Consider the following 20,134-nt stretch of genomic DNA (forward strand, 5'->3'; position numbering starts at 1 on the left):
TCAATTTGTTAGGAAAGCTTGCTCAATCTTTCATTTCTTTCTTTTCTTCTTTTTATTTTTTCAGTCAAGATAATTGTTAGAAGAACTTTTGTAAGAGTTCTTTTCAGAGTTTTCTGATTTTAACAACACTTGTCATAATTTTTCATTTACTAAGCATTTGTAGGACAATATTATTTAAGAGATTTCTGAATTAAAATGACACCCATCTCTTCCCCCACCCCCATTTTTCACTATGGAGTTGGCACAAATAGTTCTTCCACAAAAGTTTTTACTCTATATTTATAGCTGCCTTAAATAGAAATACTGTGAAACACTATTGTTTTTATATAACACAAAAATTACTGATTATGGCCACCAATATTACTTTTGCAGGGAAACTGATTTGATGCATACTGTTTATGACCCAAAGTTAGTGAGATTGCAGACTGCAGAATATTATACCAGGTCCCACAAAACAAGTCCGTTTCAGTACAACAATGTATTGATAATCACGTTATTTTGGGCATTTAATTATTTTTAAGTCCCATATAGCATCTGATTAAAAAGAGCGAGCGAGAGAGGGAGCAGAAAGGTTCACTTAGAGGATACACAGTGTAGGAGCCCTAGGTTGAAATCAGAAACACAATCAAGTAAACACTCATAAGTTACAAAAACTAATTCTGAGAAACGAAATTTACTAGTCTTTTTTTATTCCTAACACTAGAAGTAGGTTTTGCTCATCAAATGGGAAACGAAATATTTATAGTAATGAAGAGTATGATAATAATCACTGAAGAAATGGTTTCCCCCTTTTCCCACCCACTTTCAGCCCTTATTCCCTCAGAGACTCAGTGGAATAGGAAGATCAGAGTGTTTATACATAATGTGCCTAATACAGTGAGTTTTCTCTATCTTATTCACTGGCACTCTAAATGGTACCATCAAGTGTTGGCTTCCCCTTCATCAAAGACATAGTTGAGCTTTATGACAGTGCTGATGAAATCACCAAGTTCTACGAAATCGGCAGTGACAATATTGATGCCACTCTCTCCTGGCTTCTGCGTGCGGACCCACTGCATCATGGCAGGAAGGGCTCTGAGAAAGGAAAAAAAAAAGAGAAGTCACAGAAGGAAAGATATTATTTTTCGAGCTCACAATTCCCAGGACTTCTTTTAGTTTTCTAACTTAATAAAATAAATGCCCCAATTACAGATACAGACTGGAGAAAAAAGCCAAATGGTCAATGGTAAATTCTTAACCTCTGAAGTGACTCTGCAGGAGAAATACAGCCATCCCTGGAATCCACGAGGGATTGGTTCCAGGAATCCCCACAGATACCAAAGTCTGCGGATGCTCAAGTGTCTTATATAAAATTAAGTAGTAAAGTCATCGCTTCTCATCCGTGGTTTCTGCATCCGTGAATTCAACCAACCCGGGATCAATTTTATGGATACGGAACCCTAGGATATGGAAGGATGACTGTAGTCACTACCTTGGTCCACATTGGACTCCATCTTTGGAGATCTCAGATGCCTTGAAAATTTATGGAGAAGCTTCTCCACTAAGAAAACAACATTCTTGCACTCATATTCTAGTTTGGTATGGTGTGATTGCAAACCCTGCAAAGCTATGGGGTAGTGAGGTCAGAGATGCATACATGCACTTAGCAAACGTTTATTATGAGCCCACTATTTTCAGCAAATATGCTGGATATTGTAAATAGATGTAAGGGCAAAACTCCCTGCATTTGACAAGTGCATGGTTTGGTGGTGGGCAGGTGGACAAGGAAGAAAATTTTAATATTGTATAGCACAATCAATGCTCATCCTCTAAACATATTTACTGATCACCTCTTCTATTCCAGACACCCTTGAAGGCACTTGGAAAACTTGAGTGAACAAAGCAGATAAAAATATCCACCTGTGTGGAGTTTACAGTCTAATAAGGAAAGACAAACGATGACTAATAATCATAAATTAATTATATCATTTGATAGGAAGGAATAAGTGCTATTAAAACGCAGCAAAAAAAGGAGGATTTGGAGTGCATAGATAGAGAGGTGTGGAGCAGATTGCAACTTAAAATAGGTGCTTACGCAGGTCCATTGACAAGCGGACATTTGTGCGAGGGTTTGAAGGAGACAAGAGGGTTGTCATGTAGAAAGCTAGGGAAAGCGTTTCAGTTCCTGCCATGGCCCTGAAGGGGTAGCATGCCTAAATGTGGCAAAAGAAAGAAGAAAGTATTAAAAGATGAAGTTAGAGAAATAATAAGGAAAGGGAGGCAGATGCTGTAGAGCACTGTAGGCTATTATAAGGGTTTTGAGGTTTACTCTGAGTGAAATGGGGAGTCTTTGGAAGATCTTTAGCAGAAGAGTGCTACGATCTGACTTAATTATAAAAGATGATTCATTACCATGACAGCATAGTGGAGAGTCACCTAGCCTAGCTTACAAAGTCAGGAAAAACTTTTCAGAAGAGTGCTCCCTGAATGTTGAGGGATTAGGAAGATTTAGCTGGGTAAAGGTGGGAACAGGGTGATGCAGTGCATTTTCAGACAGAAGAAATAGCATTCCTTCATTCCTTGACAGGAATAGGGCATGCTTAGCAGTAGGGCATGCAGACAGATCCAGGAGATGTTAGTAAAGATGCAATATCCTATGACAGCACATTGAAGAGAAACCACTACAACCTAAGGGAGCAGGAAGGGAGGTTGACATGAAAAAGGGATAAATGAACTGAGGTCTGAGAGATGATAGTGCAATAACAATGAAAGAGTGAGGAAATACATGTGGACATTAATTTCCTGGATGAGATGGAGGGAGAGAGAGAAGTGAGTGGGTAGAGAGACAATGATGAAATTAAGAAGCTCAGAGAAGTTACAAAATTTAAGGAAGTCTTAAAAATCTTGGAGAAATAAGAAGGAACCAGATGATAGAGGGTTTTCAGAAATGTAGACCAGCTGAAAGCTGTTAACCAGGGAAATAATATGCTTAGACTTGTGATTCAGAGAGAGTGGTCTGCCTTCATTGTGAACAAATGAATGGAAGAAAGCAAGACTGGGATCAGGGCTAACAATTAGGGAGCTGTGGAAGGAAGCCAGACCAGAGGTAATGGTAGCTTACATCTCAGTGGCCACAATAGATATATTTGAAAGGAACTGAGGAGATAAAATGACAACATTTGACTGGTGTGGGATTGGATGTAGATGGAGAGGGAGAAAGAAGCCATGAATGATGCCTAGATTTCTAGCGGTATTCTGGCAGGTGAGCATCATTCGCTAATCTTGGAAAGATAGCACTGAAGGCTTTCCAGTGGATGTGCTAAGTTCAGTCTGAGACATGTTGACTTTGAGGTGACTTTGGGACACATGAGTTGAGATCTTAATTCACAGTTAAGTACAGTTCTGATATTCAGGACATAGAGCTGGTCAAGAGTCATCACACAGAAAGAATAGTTAGAGCTATGAGAGTGGATAAAATTACCTGGGAAGATAGTATAAAGAAGGACGAGAAGAGAAAATTTGAAAATCAACAACATGGGCAGAAAAGTTGATTCCATTAAAAAAAAAGAGAGAAGTAGGCATAGAAGTAAGATGAAAATTAGGAGCATGTAGTGTCATGAAAATAAAGGAGAAAAGAAAGCCATGCTTCTTTTGTCTTGTGAGGTTGAAGCATAGAATGTAATATGTGTGTCTTTCTCCAGACCTCAGAAAGTGTATCTAGTCAAACTTGACCCATCCAGGCAAAACTGAATCAACTGCCTTGGACTACATTCATCCTCTGGGTAATACCTTAAAAATTCTGATCCACATTTTTCAGCATACAGATAGAGGAGGACCCAAGTGCTTCTAAAAGAGCATAACATCGATTTAAAAGGTCCATTGCCTTCAGAAAATAGACTGGCAGTGGAGAAATTTGGTCTTCACAACAACAGCTTCAGAAGAGAATTCTATCTTGAAATGAAAAATCTGGATCCCTAGAGCACAGACACAAGTGTATTCAAGTTCATTAGAAAGACAGATGCCGTGGCAATGTGTGTGCAGCCACTTGGGTTTGAATTCCATTACTTTCTCTTCTGGACTTGCTAGGGCAGATGGTTATATCTCTGTTGTGAATATAGTATCACCTCGGCATTTTAGAAAAAGCAGACACTCTTTGGAAAAAGTATCAGAACGAGTGCATTTCCTGGGAAGAATAGTTCTCTAGCAGATATACTCACCTTGAGAGGTGAGAGGTGGGGTAGAGAAGAGTGATGCTGAGGCCAGTGCTGACTCTGTATTAAGTTTAACCAAGTAGCTGGCCTACCAGATCCCTAGGGGACTAGGTTTTGGGAGGCTCCTGAGCAAACAGAACCCCCATTTTAGAGCCATGACCATCACAGAAAGAGATACTCCGATGCCCACTACTGCTCTAAGACTGAAATTCCTGGGCCTGAATTTAGAACAACTAATTGTTATCCCCATGGAGAGATGTTAGGAGAATATAAGAGTGCTCTTCTCTGTTTCTCTATAAAGCAGATTGCTTTGAGGATTGATGAAATATCATTTTGGAATAGCTTTTAGGCCTCAGGTGGAATAGGAGTTTTACATTTAAATGCCGTTTCTCTGAGTCATGGGAATATTTCTCTTTTTCTGTTCAGATATAGTTTTGTAAAGTCAGTATGACACCAAAGACAAAACAAGCAATAACACCCAGTTGAATATGAAATACTCAGACAGACTTAAGTAGAATTATGTTAAACAAAAAGACTCAGTATACTGGATTAAAACTAGCAAATGCTACTGAAGTTACGATGATTATTTAGAGTGGCATTTCTTAAACTTTTAAAATTATTTCCCCCTTATGGAGCCTTTTAAAATATTTTTTCCCTCCTCACCCTCCTTCTCAATAAAATTTTAATGCCACAGATAGACTCTAAATATGTTTATAAGTTGTTTGTATATACCTGTGCTTTTTACGTAAAAAGAGTAAATTTTTTATTTGCCCTCCTGAGAATCAAGTTTTATGTTAAATAATTAGAGTAAATTGAAAAGCCTACTCTGGTGGTAATAAAGTATTGTCTCAGTGTAATAATTTTCATGGTATAAGACAAACTGGTTAACAAAGACCTACTGTATAGCACAGGGAGCTCTACTCAATATTCTGTAATGACCGATATGGGGAAAGAATGTAAAAATGAGTGGATATATGTACACATATAACTGAATCACTTTTCTGTACACCTGAAACTAGCACAACATTGTTAATCAACCATACTCCAGTATAAAATTTTTTTTTAGTTTTTAAAAAATTAAAAAGAAAAACTGGTTTAACTTTAATTTTTAAAAATCACCCATTCACTCATTCAACAAAGATATACTGTATCTGTGGAAGACAGCATTCTAGGTGTAGCTCCCTAAAGCCATTTTGGGGTTCAGACCTTCCTCACCTCTCTCCAAGAAACATTGCCACAGCCCTGCCACCAAACCGTTTTTTTGTGCCTTTTCTACGCTACAGTCACAACACTCTTTCTCTCAACCGAATGCATTATTCTTCTACATGAACACTGCAAAGTCTTCTCTCACCTACAAGATACATAGGCTCTTGATCAGTATATATGAGTCTCTCCATCCTCCCTCACGCATCTACCACACACACCTCTCTTCAGGTGCATTTGTTCCTATTTCCTACATGCTAATTTTTTCTCTAGTAATACTGAAATGCTTACGTTTTCTCCCAAACATACCCTGTGGTTTCATGCCTCATTTTTTTTTTTCAGGACTTCTCTCTGTATGAAATACCATTCATTCTTTCAGTACCCTTCTTGGTCTAGTTTCTGCTTGCCCTTCAAGACTTGGCTCAGGCAGCATCTCCATCCCTCAAGTCCAACTCTGGGTGAAGAACTCTTTTTTTGATGCTTTATCTCCTTAAGCACTGTTCTGTAACTACACACTGCACATGGCATTCAGATTTTCCACTTCCATGCCTATTTCTATCAGCACCTGCACACTTTTCAAAAAACAAAAATCATATCATAGGCATCAAAATATTCCCTGTACTTACCACAATCCCTGGGACCCAAAAGGAAAATAGCACATTTATTGAACTCAAATGTTACCTAGAAATACTGGTCTCAGCTGTCTCAAAGTCTAACAAGTAAAATGGATGTGAACCAACCATGACAATACAATATGGCACAACATGCATGGGCATAGGATTCTATGGGAGCGTGTAGGTAAAATAATTTATTTCACTTGGGAGAAATTATGGAGAAATTTAAGGAGCATGTCACAAAATAGGTGACATATGAGCTTGGTCAAGACTTTTTAGATAAAAAAGAAGAAAGCATTTCAAGAAAAGGGAACAGCACATCCAATAGAATATGGGCTGTATAGTAGATCTCCAGAACTTATTTATCTCTCATAACAGAAACTTTGTACACGTTAATCATCACCTCCCCATTTCTCCCTCTCTCCAGCCCCTGTGAACACCATTCTATTCTCTGCTTCTACAAGTTTGACTGTTTTTGATTCCACATATAACTGAGATCACATAGTATTTGTCTTTCTCTGTCTGGCTTATTTCACTTAGCATAATGCCCTCCTAACAAAACTGTACTGTATACTAAGATTTGCTAAGAGGGTAGATCCTATGTTAAGTGCTCTTACCACACACACACATAAAAAAATAATAAAGGGGGCAGGAGGAAACTTTGGGAGGTGATGAATATATTTATAGCCTTGATGGTGATGGTTTCATGGGTATATACCTATCTCCAAACTCATCGAGTTGTATACATTAAAAATGTACAGCATTTTATATGTCAGACCTCAATAAAGTGTTTTTTTAAAAGAAGCATATGGTCATGAAAGAGAGGACATGATTAGGAAAGACAAGGTGACCAGAGAGTAGGCGCCATGGAGGTGTGGGGACACTAGGGGGACTGACTGGAGTAGGGGAGGAACAGCAATGTGTTTGGGCCAGATTGTTAACGCCTCCTTTGACAACCTGTGAAGTCAGAGCTTCCCTTTATATGCACTTAGGTTTGCTGTTGATTTCGTCCAAAGAAGAGTTCTTTGATTTTCCCATGCAATGAAGAATCTAATATTAATTCCATACAAAGTCTATCATATCATGACACTGAAACTTGTATTCTCTTCACTTAAAAATAAAGAGCTTAGGAAGTTCCCTTTGGAAGTTCTCAGATTGCTACGAGATCCTAAAAAGCCCTCATTCATTCATTCATTCATTCATTTTTTCATATTAGTTCCACCTTTATAACCAAAGTTGCTAGCAGAAATTTGAAGAGCATTCACTAATATTATGAAGGAAAATATTTCTTAGTGAAATTATGTAGTCTGAAGAGATTACTAAATTCTCTTTGAATTTGTATATTAATATTTTAGTATCTATTTATGGAATTGTCTCCCTTGGTCTCCTATAGTCACATAGAAAGATGTGACTAAATAGATACTGCAATGTTGTCTTTTAAATGCCCCTCTTTTTTCTTAATCTCTCATTTTCATTAGATGCTGGATTTACAGTGTGGATTTAGACTGTTTATTCGCAAGACCTCACTGACTACCAGGAGAATCATTTCAAGATAAAGAAAAACTTAAATAAAATCCTAGCACTAGTGTCAAATCTGGAGCCAGACTGTTTCTGCTCAAGTCTCAGCACCAGCATTAATTATGAGCAAGTTAGTTAACACTCTAAGCCTCAGTTTTACCATCTATCACATTAGCATATTCATGAGGATTAATGTGCTTAGATGAGTGCCTGGCTCTCTGTGAGTGGTAATGTACTGAATATCCACTGACTGACAGCCCAGGCAATGCCCTGCTCCAGTCTCAAAGAAGGAAGGCAGCAGGGAATTCTGAGGGCAACACCCAGCCAAAATACAGTTGTGATGTAAAAATGAGCCTCCGGGATTTCTTTCCAACCTTCACAATTTCCAATCAATGATAGAAAGAGGGTGGGGGAGGTGCCCTTGTGTATAAGGGCAAGACTGGCAATGAAGCTTTAGGGAAGGATCCTTGGAAGGGTTTTCTTTGGGGGCACATAATTGGGGCAAATGTCCAAATATGCTTTTCCCATCATAGATTCTAACTTAAGTTAGCAAAAGAGCAGGTCCAGAACCAAAATTTTGTACATGAAACCTCAAAGCCCTTCTCCGGAATATGGAGCTCTCCAGAGGAAAGGCATCTTCAAACAGTTTGCAGGCTTCTTAGAGGAGAAACAGGCAAATCTACAGGAATCAGAAAACCTTCCTCCAAGGAAGCAACAGGAGGGCAGCAATGTGGGAGCCAGAGGTCTTCTGATGTTCTAGTTTTGAGAAACAATTTTGAAAAGATTTAGAAAAGGTTTAGGAATTGGAAGTGCTGAGTTCAGTAACCCTCACTGTGCTGACCCTGACTTATTAATTCATGTCAGTCTCCTACTTAGGATGCTTCAATCACCCCTCACTGCTTTTAGCACAAAGATAAAAATTCTTAACTGGTCCATAGGCCCTGAACAGCAGCCACTAGCTGCTCCTCCAGTTTCATCTCTGGTCACTCTCTCCCTCACTGAATTCTAGCCACATCCACAGTCTTGCTCATCTGGACCAGCCTAATTTTCCTCAGGGAACATTGTAAGGGCTGTTGTTTGTTTGCTGTTTTTTGGGGTTTTTTTTTTTCACCAAGAATACCTCATCTTCCCTGCCCCTTCACCTGACCAACTCACTCACTTTTCTTTCAGATGATAGTTTAAATGTGACTTCTTCAAAACACTATTCAGAACTGTAATTATGTTTACATGTTTGATCAACACCTGCCCCCTATCTAGACAGCAGTGGCTTTGAGGACAAAGACGGTCTGTTTTCTCATTGTTGGAGCCCAAAGGCTCAGCATAGCACTTGGCATAGACTGAGTACTCAATAAATTTGTACTGAATAACTAGATTTTATTTTTAGAAACAAAAGGTTGATTTTTAGCATAAAAGTGCATGCAGTAACATAATTCATGGAAAGACTGCTCAGTTTTCCTCACTGTGGCTATTGCCACAGATTTTAGTTTGTGAATTCACTGTTATTTTGCTGAACAAAAGTCTTTTAAAAATTAACTTGAAGGATTTTAACTTTTCTGTACTTGGCAGGTCTTACTGGCAAATTTCCAAATTGAACAGTCAATTTACAAAATGACTTTTCCTTCATTATACGTAAAGTGTCCTGAGAGTCTGTGTTAATAACGACAATAGTAGTCATCATCTTTCTAAGAATAAAGTTTATTAGCATTGAACTTAATTAAACATATTTCTTTATTTACTATCAATTTATTATTAATTATAATTACCTATCATTTAATTAGAATTAAATTTATTAGGAACCCATGTCAAATTCGTATTCAAGTGTGTGTGTGTATACATAATACTTTTACAACAAATGCATTTTATATATGCTACTTCTCTAAATTCTCTAAACTGTTGTATTTTGTGATTATGAATGAACAATGTGGATAATAAAACACTTGAATCTTTCAGTGAATTTTATTTGAATATATTTAATTTTCAATGAAATGTTTCTTTTGTTGAACGAAATAGAATCTTTAAATTAAATTAATTTTTACAGAACTCTCTGATGCCCTTGGAAATAAAGATTACAATGAAAATGTCAGAGCCTTGTTACTGCCTTTCTCAAACCCAGCCTCTCCTGAGAAATGGAGTCTTCACTGGTCTGCAAAATTTAAAATAATGATCACAGGTCTTTCTTCCCTTGGGCAACTGAGTCACTCAGGACCAACTAATTCAACTCAAGTCTGACATATTTAAAATGTGATTTCCTGTCAATGTGGCCATTTCTGAAGGCTTAGAAATTTCACTTGAAAATGTAAAGGAGAGAAAGATGAAACAAAAAGCAACTTTCCCAAAAGGTTGGCATTTCATGCACTGAATCATACAGTGATAAAAGGCAGGCCTTTGCATCTGTAGGTTTTAACCCCAGAAAGGGCTTCAAAATAACTTCAGGCAGACAGATGGATGTATCTCAGAGATTGTAACTTGCATGAAGACAAGGCTTACCATTTTTTGCTAAACCTGTTTCTGTTTAGAAAGGAGCATATCTGATTTATGCCTGATAAAAATAACTGATTTTTGGAAAAAAAAACCTTTTTCCCCTAAAATTGCACTCAGAGAAAGAATGAAGTCATGTGAATGATCTGCAAAACAAATGGCCTAAAATCAACTCTAGAGATTTTAGAGGACTTGGGTTTTCTTGAATAAGAGACTAAAGTCCTCCCAAGTCTTCCTATGACAAGCACTATGTACTTTCAGAACTAAATCACCGCAACTATTTAGGTGTAAAACAGATAATAATGAAAGTTACAACTAAACATATAGCTGATTTGAATTTTTCCCTCTGTGGCCATGAAAGGAAGAAATCCCTCTCTTCTTAACCTTCCCAGATTCTCTGCTCAAATCAAGTTCAAACTCCATCTGCAGCTTGATAAAGACATCTGTTCAATGCATATTTATAAAGCACCTCTATGCGCTACATATTATTCTGTGTGCTGAGGACACCAGGGTGCTCAGAAAGAGACCCAGCGCTTGCCCTCTTGGTCCATACCCTCTAGTTGGGGAGAGAGAGATTTATTAAAAACAAACAACAAGCACCACTTATTGAAGAGGCTGTCTTTTCTCCATTGTATATTCTTGCCTCCTTTATCAAAGATAAGGTGATCATACGTGCATGGGTTTATTTCTGGGCTTTCCATCCTGTTCCATTGATCTATATTTCTGTTTTTGTACCAGTACCATACTGTCTTGATTACTGTAGCTTTGTAGTATAGTCTGAAGTCAGGGAGTCTGATTCCTCCAGCTCCGTTTTTCTTTCTCAAGATTGCTTTGGCTACTCGGGGTCTTTTGTGTTTCCATACAAATACCCTGAGAAAACCATAATTCAAAAAGAGTCCTGTACCACAATGTTCATTGCAGTACTATTTACAATAGCCAGAACATGGAAGCACCCTAAGTGTCCATTGACAGATGAATGGATAAAGAAGATGTGGCACAATATACAATGGAATATTACTCAGCCATAAAAGGAAACAAAATTGAGTTATTTGTAGTGAAGTGGATGGACTTAGAGTCTGTCATACAGAGTGAAGTAAGTCAGAAAGAGAAAAACAAATATCGTATGCTAACACATATATATGGGATCTAAAAAAGAAAAAATGGTTCTGAAGGACCTAGGGCCAGGACAGGAATAAAGACGCAGACATAGAGAATGGACTTGAGGACATGGGGAGGGGGAAGGGCAAGCTGGGACAAAGTGAGAGGGTGGCATTGACATATATACACTACCAAATATAAAATAGCTAGTGGGAAGCAGCCACATAGCCCAGGGAGATCAGCTCAGTGCTTTGTGACCACCTAGCAGGGTGGGATAGGGAGGGTTGGGGGGAGATGCAAGAGGGAGAGGATATGGGCATATATGTATACATATAGCTGATTCACTTTGTTATACAGCAGAAACTAGCACAACATTGTAAAGCAATTATACTCAAATAAAGATGTTAAAAAAAAAAAAAAAAGACTATGTAAAGTAAAAACAAAAAGAAACAACAGACAAACAAAAACTACCAAGTCAACTGGATTGGTGTTGAGAGAAATTTCAGTTCTGGTCCTGACTATAGTAATGTCTTTTATTGTGTTTTATAATCTTGCATAAATTTTATTAACCCTGTGAGTCCCAATTTTTCCTAGTTGGAAAATTAGGTGTGACAACACTTGGGGTAGACACCCCCGCACAAGGTGATGATCTCTATGTGGCTACTATTCAGATGTGTAAGGTCGGGGTTGTTCATAACAACTCGGCCACAGCCATGAGGGCTGACATACTCCGGGGGCCCCAAGATAAGGACACAAGAGCCACTGTCACACCAGGAATATCGGGGGACTGACTGACCCTCGCCTTCACCCTAACTATCCTAGCCACCTTCAGTTTTCAAAGGGACAGATTCCAAGTTCTCAAGAAGACATGGGAACAATCCCACCTCCCTCTCCTGCCTGGAAGTTTGTTAGTTTAGTTAGCTTTGTGTTTGTTTAACAAAAAGTAATGCAGTCAAATCAAAGCAAAAGACGCCATCTGTTTCCTTTGATGATGGCAAAAGTAGCCCTTTTCATTGTGGCACGGGAGAAAACCGTCAAAAATCCATTTTCAATTAAAATAAGATCATATAAACTGCAAGAAGAATGGTGTTTAGAGTTAATAAAATGTGCTGTGTCCTCAGGCCCATCATTCCCTTCAGCCCCTGTTTCAGAACAAGCCATAAACCCTGCCAGAAGACAGAATATGAGCACAGTCAGACCTCGATGGGGCCTCCGGCTGCGCGGGGACTATTCTGTCTGCTGACTTTCTAAGGGCGAGAAGGAAGAAAGGAAGCTTCGTACATTCTAAACAAAGAGACCCTTCAGTGTATTAATAAGATTTAGACTGCCAATGAGGCAGACAGTGGGTTTTCTTTCAAGGGTAGAGTCTCAATATAATGAACACTTCTGTGTGGGATCAAGTGTTCTCACCTCACATTCTCTTCCTCAGTACCAAATAGCCCCTCACTCAGAACAAATGCTCCGGGAATCTGGGGACTCAAAGCTCAGAAGCAATTTACTTTACTCAAAGCGTACAGTTTCTATCTGCTGGCACCTGCCTGTCCTTTCTCCTCTTTGGAAAGATTTCCATTTGCAGAGAAAGAGCTGCTGCTCACCTGTGCAGAAAGGAAGTTTTAACATTTCTGGTTTTGCCTGGAACAAACATGTCAAGGACTATCTAGGTTTATCTCTTCACTCTCAATTGTTCCTGACTTGGGGATCCTGGATCTCGGGATAGCAGAGGTAATAATGTTGAAAGTCACAAAAGAAATCAGTCACCCATGAACTGTGGTCACACAGTTTAACTGAAATGCTGCTCTTCTTTACCATGGGCAGAATCATTTTATCACTTCAGGTTTAGTATTGACCATGTGTTGCTTATTGGAAGTTCTAGTGGAAATCTGCATGCTTTTAATTTTAACAATGGAGAGATAAATTATTACCTATAAAATATACATGTATTAAGAGAAGATGGTCTCTATGAGGAAAAATGGTGTAAGAGATTCTTTGTTTAAACTGAATTATAGTTTCTGTACAATATTATATAAGTTACAGGTGTACAATAAAGTGATTCACAGTTTTTAAAGGTTATACTATACTTACAGTTATTATAAAATATTGGCCACATTCCCTGTGTTGTACTATATATCCTTGTACTTATTTTATACACAGTAGTTTGTACCTCTTACTTCCCTACCCCTATATTTCCCCTCTCCCCTTACCTCTCCCCACTGGTAACCACTAGTTTGTTCTCTACATCTGTGAATCTGCTTCTTTTTTGTTTTATTCACTAGTTTGTCGAATTTTTTAGGTTCCACATGTAAGTGAAATCATACAGCATTTGTCTTTCTCTGTCTAACTTATCTCACTTAGCACAATACCCTCCAAGTCCATCCATGTTGTTGCAAATGGCAAAAATTTCATTCTTTTTTATGGTTTAGTAGTATTCCATTGTATATATAGCACATCTTCTTTATCCATCCATCTGTAGAGACTCTTGATGGTGAAATCCTGGGAACTATTTGTCCCCATCATGTTCATATATTCTCTCTCACTTTCAATAGATTTTACTGAGTACTAATCATGTAGCAATTGTTGGGGTGGGTACAGGGATGAGTCAGACATGGCCCTTGCCTTAATTATAGGACTAATTCTGGAAATACCTGAATTGGTACAAATAGAAATTGTTTAATTGCTCTGAATAGAGTTGCATAAAAACATTGGACAATGATGTCCATGAAGTCTCTTGTGGCCTCATGAACTAGCTGCTGGCCTCCTTCTTGGCACACATTCCAATTCCAAATGGAAATATTCCATGGAATCTTATATATTTATGAGGCTAAATAAAGACTACTCTCTAAGTACTCATAAGTTAAGTGAGTATTTATTGAGTTTTAATGGACTGCCTATAATTGATACAGGGGCAGTAGAAAGAATAAGAGCTTTAGAATTAGACAGAGCCCTATATGAGTCACTAATAATGTATGACTTTGGGGAAGGTTGTTTTTCACTGTAAAATGGGGATAATAATGGTATGTAAATCTTAGGGTTTTTGCAAGACTAAAACAAAACAATACAAGATGGATAGGTGGTGTAACATAGAGGTTAAGAAAGAGGACTTTGCAGTAGACTGAGTTCAAATCCTGGCACTCTCACTAATACTTGTGTAACTTTAGGCAAGTCACTTAAACTTTTCTAGCTTCAGTTTCCTCACTTGTGAAAGAGAATAAAAAGAGTGAATTAATGTGGAGGTTAAATGAAATAGCATGCATAAAATTTTAACATAACACTTGTGTGGTGATAACTCAATAAATGATAGCTGCTACTCCATTCTTAGTGTTCATGCTTGAAGTGCCTAGTACATAGTAGACAGTAAATAAATGTTAGCTACCTTCATTTTTCCTACTTTTAGATTACTTGAAGGCAAGTAACTCTATGAAAAAGTTTCTCTCTATATTGATGTGTAGTGCCTGCTGTGAAGAGCTGCCCAGATTTTCCCTTCCAGATTGAGAGCACTCATCTCAATGAGTGCTAGAAATGTTGTTGGCTGTCAGCTCTCAGCTGAGTTTCTATCTGAGAATTGCCCTCAGCTAAAGAGTTAGTCACGCCACTCAAGGTCACACACCCTCTCTGGGGACAACCTGCATCCAATGACTGATCTTTGGGAAGGAGTGTATGCAGGCACTTGCCTCAAGGTGGGACAACTTGGAAGGTTCATCCCAGCTCCAGAGCTTCCTGTAGGCTTGGCTAAGACCTTTGTTGTGACTGCATCACAGCCGACTCCTCCCTCTACTCAATCCTGTTCCTGTCACTCGCCCATAGAATGGATCCCAGGGGAACTCTGGAATAAAACTGCACACAAATCTCAGAGCCTTAGAGTCTATTTCTTGGGAAACCCAACCTACAAGTCTTCAATTTAGATGGCAAGAAATTCCGTGATCAGTGGACTTTCACCCAAGTAGGAATCAAGGGTAGCCTTTGGTAACCTTAATGAGCTAGAGAAATTAAAACTACATTTCCATTTCTTAAATGCAAACAGGGTAGGTCCTATGGTGGTTTGAGGGTTTTTTTTTTTTAAGAGGGAGAGTGGGAGAAGATCACCTGAGAAAAACTTCCTTTATGCTTAGTGCCGTGCACTATGCAGAATCATGTGGGTACCTCCACTTACTCTGGCAAAGTAGAAAGGCCACCAAGTCTAGACTACTTAGAAATAGTGACCACATAGTCTTACATTGGTCATCTGATAGGATTCCCCTCTGGATACCATTATGCTATGAATAATGTATCAGAAGCTCAGAACATCTAAACCTACTTCTAAAGGAAACAATTGTCATGGTCACTCTAATGGGAGACATTTCCAGTCCAAATTGCCCAGCAGAAGCTGGGGGTGGCGTGGTGGCAGCGAGGTGGTATTTATTCCATCATCACAGCTTTTTCTGTATAGTACTTTGTGCAACTCCATGTCCCTGACATGCTCTTTCAAAGCTAAATGTTGTTATAGCATCCATTTCAGATGTTCAATTTTTTTTAAAAAGTCAAATTCAGAGATTCCCCATTCCTTAGAGAAAATGTTAACATGCAGAATGAATACAAACAGAATTTAATTTGATCATAATTTCCCAGGTGCTAATGTGTCTGTGCGCCTCTGGGCCCCTGCAATCATGCATAATTATCAGGGGGTGATTTCTTTGGACTTTTCCCCTTTAATCAGTGACAACTGCAGGTGCAAAGGGCAGAGGAACATGTCATTTGTTCTGCAAGAGAATAAGATTCATTATGCTCTTAATTCTATAATTTCCTCCTGACAGCGGTCTCACAAAGTCAGAGTCTTTTAATAGTACCAAAAGAGTGCAAAATTTTAAGTCAGTTAGTATGAGAAGAGTGCTTTCCATTGTGTTGTCTGTTGGTTATATTTTTGGGAAATCGTGTTACCTGACACTTTAAAAATATTCCACTTTAGCATTCTTTGACAACATGGAAAATTCCTAGGAACTTGATAACATACAGTAAATATTGCCAAACCATATTGGTGCCATATATGTGTCTTATTTGCTAATGCATCCTCCCTCTTCCTTGTATATTTCCTCCTTGCCACATTTAGAAAAGCACCAGAGGATATCAGGTTTGAAAATGTCTCTAAGATATTTATAATCTGTGACCACATTCTCTAAAAAATGTTACCTAAACAGAGTTCCATGTTACAATGTTTCATGAGCTATTGAAAGATATTCCTAAAACAAATAAATATTCCTTTGGTTGAATAAATTTAGGTAATAGTGAAGCCTCTTTGATGTCCACAATACACATAATAGCATATTAAGCACATTGTCATATTAAGGACATTGAGATAAATCAAGAACTTATTCCCCTGTCCTCAAACTGGTGTTTTCCAAACTTATTTGACTCAAGAATAGTCCCAAAACTATTAACACATGGGCGTGCACACACAATTACACCTTTTAAATTTCTTCCTACAAACAACCAACAGACATCTAGTGGACCTAATGTTCTACAGAACACTGTTCTGGAATTATTGTTGGAAAGCATCCTTTTCAAAGACTCTCACTCTGCCATATGTTTCAAGGACTGAAAATTCTCACAGCCTCCTGAGTCAGACCCTCCCATCTTAAGACTGCTTCCACTATTAGAAGGTTCTTAGGTTCCCCCAGAACAAGTTTGCTCCTCTTCAACAAGATATCCCTTTAAATATTTGAAAATGATTGGGATTCTCCTACCCCACCATCTGTGCCTGCCCTTCTCCATCTTAAACATCCCATTTTCTTTCCTTAGATGATTCCATTTGGAACATTTTTATTGTCCTTGTCACTCCCTTCTGAACACTCCACTTTGTGTATATTCCCTACAAAAGAGGTACCTTTGGAAAATCATGCAATTTTCTAACTTGGGTATACAGTATAACAGAGTATCTCCACCCTCATTCTGGGTACTATGCTTCTCTTATTATGGCCAAAGATTCTTTTGACTATTTCTCTATTCATGTTTCCCAGCCATTCCATTGTCATCTTTTCCCTGGAATTCTTTAACAGCTTCTTCTGAAGGAAGGAGGAAGGTATTAGGTGGTACCAATGGAGGGGAAGCAGCTCTCCTTCTAGAAGAGTCAACACTAGCTTGTTACCTTACACATTCTTCTTCCTCTTGAGTTCAGGGACTCTCCTCTCTGTCACCAAAAAAGGTACCAAGCATGCAGGAGGCGAGGTCCCACCAGAAATTTAAGAAGAGCCTTCAAGGGTGATCTGAGGCTGGATAGTTGCTGGAGACTAAGGAGCAGCGCAGATGAGAAATGTGGACGTTTGGATCCTCTAGGAAGTAGCCCCAGCTGGCAGCAGCAACGGTATTGTCAGGGGATGTTAAACATCCAGGTGAGTCTCCACTGGGTTGTTTTAGAGTAAAGATAGCAATGAATACAGAGAAATCTAATTTTTTTCAAAACTTGGAATCACATATGCATGTGAATAGTTGGCCATGTAAATTATCTGCCTGCCTGATTGAGTCTGCACTTAGTGACTACAGAAGCAGGGTTTGGCAAAGTGACATGATGACAGTAATGCTGCCCTTCCTCAGGGCTGGTGCTCACTGTAGTTTTAATTAAGTCATTAATTAACTAGCTATTGATTCTAAGAGTCATTGAGCATAGAATGTGCCCTATGAAGGAGCAGCATTATTTGCAACTGTGTCTGGTTTTGTTTTAGGGCAGTGTTTGAAAATGTGGTCCTAAAAAGACACCTGCTACCCTTTTTTTTCTTGATTAAAATCTCCCTCACATTCATCTAGAATGCAATAAAAATGACTCCTAGAAAGGTGAAATAAAATACTCCCTCATGGCAGACCCTATCCAGTCCTGGAGTATCTCAGGGGAGGTTTGCAGAGATAGGTCTTTAAAAGTTGTTATAGGATTGATTCTGGCTGGAATAGAAGAACAATCACTGGCCATAAAGAAGGTCAGAGGAGTCTTCAGGTGGGCACATGAAGACCTGTTGAAAATTCAGAAAAGAGGCTCTGGGGTGTGTGTGTGTGTGTTTTCTGGGATCTCAATTAACTTCCAAAATTCTACAGAGTCACACCTACAGTTGCATTAACTGCATGTTTTTATATAGATGCTGCTCTCTTGACATCTGTTAGCAGTACCTCTGTGAGATACTAAGAAGCAGTCTCATTCAGGGAACGCAATGGCCAGCAGGCACGACAGTCAGCCTTATATCAGGGTATCTGCCTACAACTGAATTTTGAAATTGGCTGCACACAGTGTCCTGAAAACAGATAACATGATCTTATAAAACAATTTAATTAAATAACTAATATACTAAAATACCAAAATTACCCTAGAGGCAACAAAACATATGATATATAATTGACATTTAATATCGATTACCTGAAAGTCACAAAATAATGTGAATGCCAAGAGTTCTCAGTTTCTCTGTTCTAGACTGGAAGTACAATGATAAAAGAAATGCCATGTATTCTTTTTCACTCTAGACTGGAAACTTTTCTTTCAAACAACTCGAGTCCAAATTTGAAAAGGAACCCACAAAGGGAAGTCGGTGGAGAACTAGATGGCAGCCCCTGTGATGGGCACTGTCTCTGACGGCTGTATGGGCCAGCTTCTCAACAGATTTACGAGGGAGAGGCAAGGACACAGTAGAATCTTCTCCCAAGGTGTAAAATTCTCTCTGGTAGGGGACTGTTTCAGAGGGTCAGCGCTATTTTCAAGAGAAAAACATTAATGAATACTTTTCAACTAAAAGCTGAAATCAGCAGGAAAGAACCTAACGAACGTTGCTTCTAATTTTATTAGGAACTCATGTCCCACTGGAAGTCATTAAGTAGAAATCAGTTGAAAATATCTTCAAATGGGTGGCTTTTGTAGCGACTAATAATAGAATCTATTTTATAACAGGTTTTATTCCTGGTATTCAGTTCTATTTTAGGGGATGAAAAGGGTCTGATATTTAAAAAACAAATGGAAACCTTTGATAATATCCTACCGAAGTACGGCATTTCCCATAAATGTAAAAGATGCTGCTCCTAAAATACTGTCTGTTTTTGAATGACACTCATTACTATTTCCATAATGGTCCGTAATGACGATTTACTTTTCTCAGCTACATTATGTTATTATATCTAGTAGAACTGAGTGGAAAAGAAAATCAGTAAGATTGACTTGAGAATTGTGAATCTTTGATTCTAAACCTGGGTCTGCTACTACGGGCTACCCATGGAAGACAACAGCATCGATTTCACATCTCTAGACTGCTACGTCAGCGTCCATATGGACATCATTCTTCCTGACTACGAAAGAGTCATTCTTGAAACCAAGACTGCAACCCTACTTAGACCATGTGTGCAAGTCACTGACCCTCTCCGCGCAATACACAGAATGGAAATATATCACTCCGACTCAGGGTTATTGGGAAGCTCAGATATAATTATGACTGTGAACACCCTTGAAAATTGCAACGTGCCTTACAAATTTAATTTGTTCCAATTAGACGAATTATGTGGAATTATGTAAACTGGAAATCCTCCTGCCCTCAGCTGAATTTTTCACTTGTAAAAGGGTTGGATTGCCATTGGGTTTTCCATGTTTATTCATCCAACCTGCCTTGGCTATACATCATTCTTTTTACGTTATTAGAGGTCATAAAGAGTGGTGGAAAATAGTCAAGGTCATGGCAGAAAGTGAGTTTCTATCACTCTGTATTTTTACATTTCTTGGAGTCTTCCCCATGTTGCTATTCTCAAATGACTTGAATCTAAAACAAAGTTGGAGTCATCTAGTACTAGTACCTATAGGTTATAAACTGATATTCCAGCTTGCTGCTTTGGGACCAAACAACTCAACTGGGTGGCAAAGGAGTACATTTTTAGTCATGTTTTCTTGCTCAAGATAGTCCACAGCTCCTCTCAATTGGAGTTTCTACCATCCACAAGAAGGCTTTCTTCCAATTGTAATAAATGAGACGATTATGGGGCTGAGGCCTCCTGTCTTCTCATCTATCTACTCAAGAATAAATCTAGGTAGTCTGGAAGGGATCT

General features: G+C 38.6%; 1 protein-coding gene across 1 annotated transcript in view; it reads right to left on the bottom strand.

Moving 5' to 3' along the window:
• Positions 1–886: 886 nt before the first annotated feature.
• Positions 887–20,134, bottom strand: part of PLCXD3 (phosphatidylinositol specific phospholipase C X domain containing 3) — a 170,511-nt gene continuing 151,263 nt past the window's right edge. Inside the window, exon 3 of the mRNA XM_068535285.1 lies at positions 887–1,074. Within this exon, the coding sequence (XP_068391386.1) occupies positions 921–1,074 (154 nt within the window). The 3' untranslated portion in view covers positions 887–920. The remainder of the gene's footprint in view (positions 1,075–20,134) is intronic.

The sequence above is a fragment of the Eschrichtius robustus genome, chromosome 2, assembly GCF_028021215.1.
Source record: "Eschrichtius robustus isolate mEscRob2 chromosome 2, mEscRob2.pri, whole genome shotgun sequence".
In the NCBI taxonomy this organism is placed as follows: Eukaryota; Metazoa; Chordata; class Mammalia; order Artiodactyla; family Eschrichtiidae; genus Eschrichtius; species Eschrichtius robustus.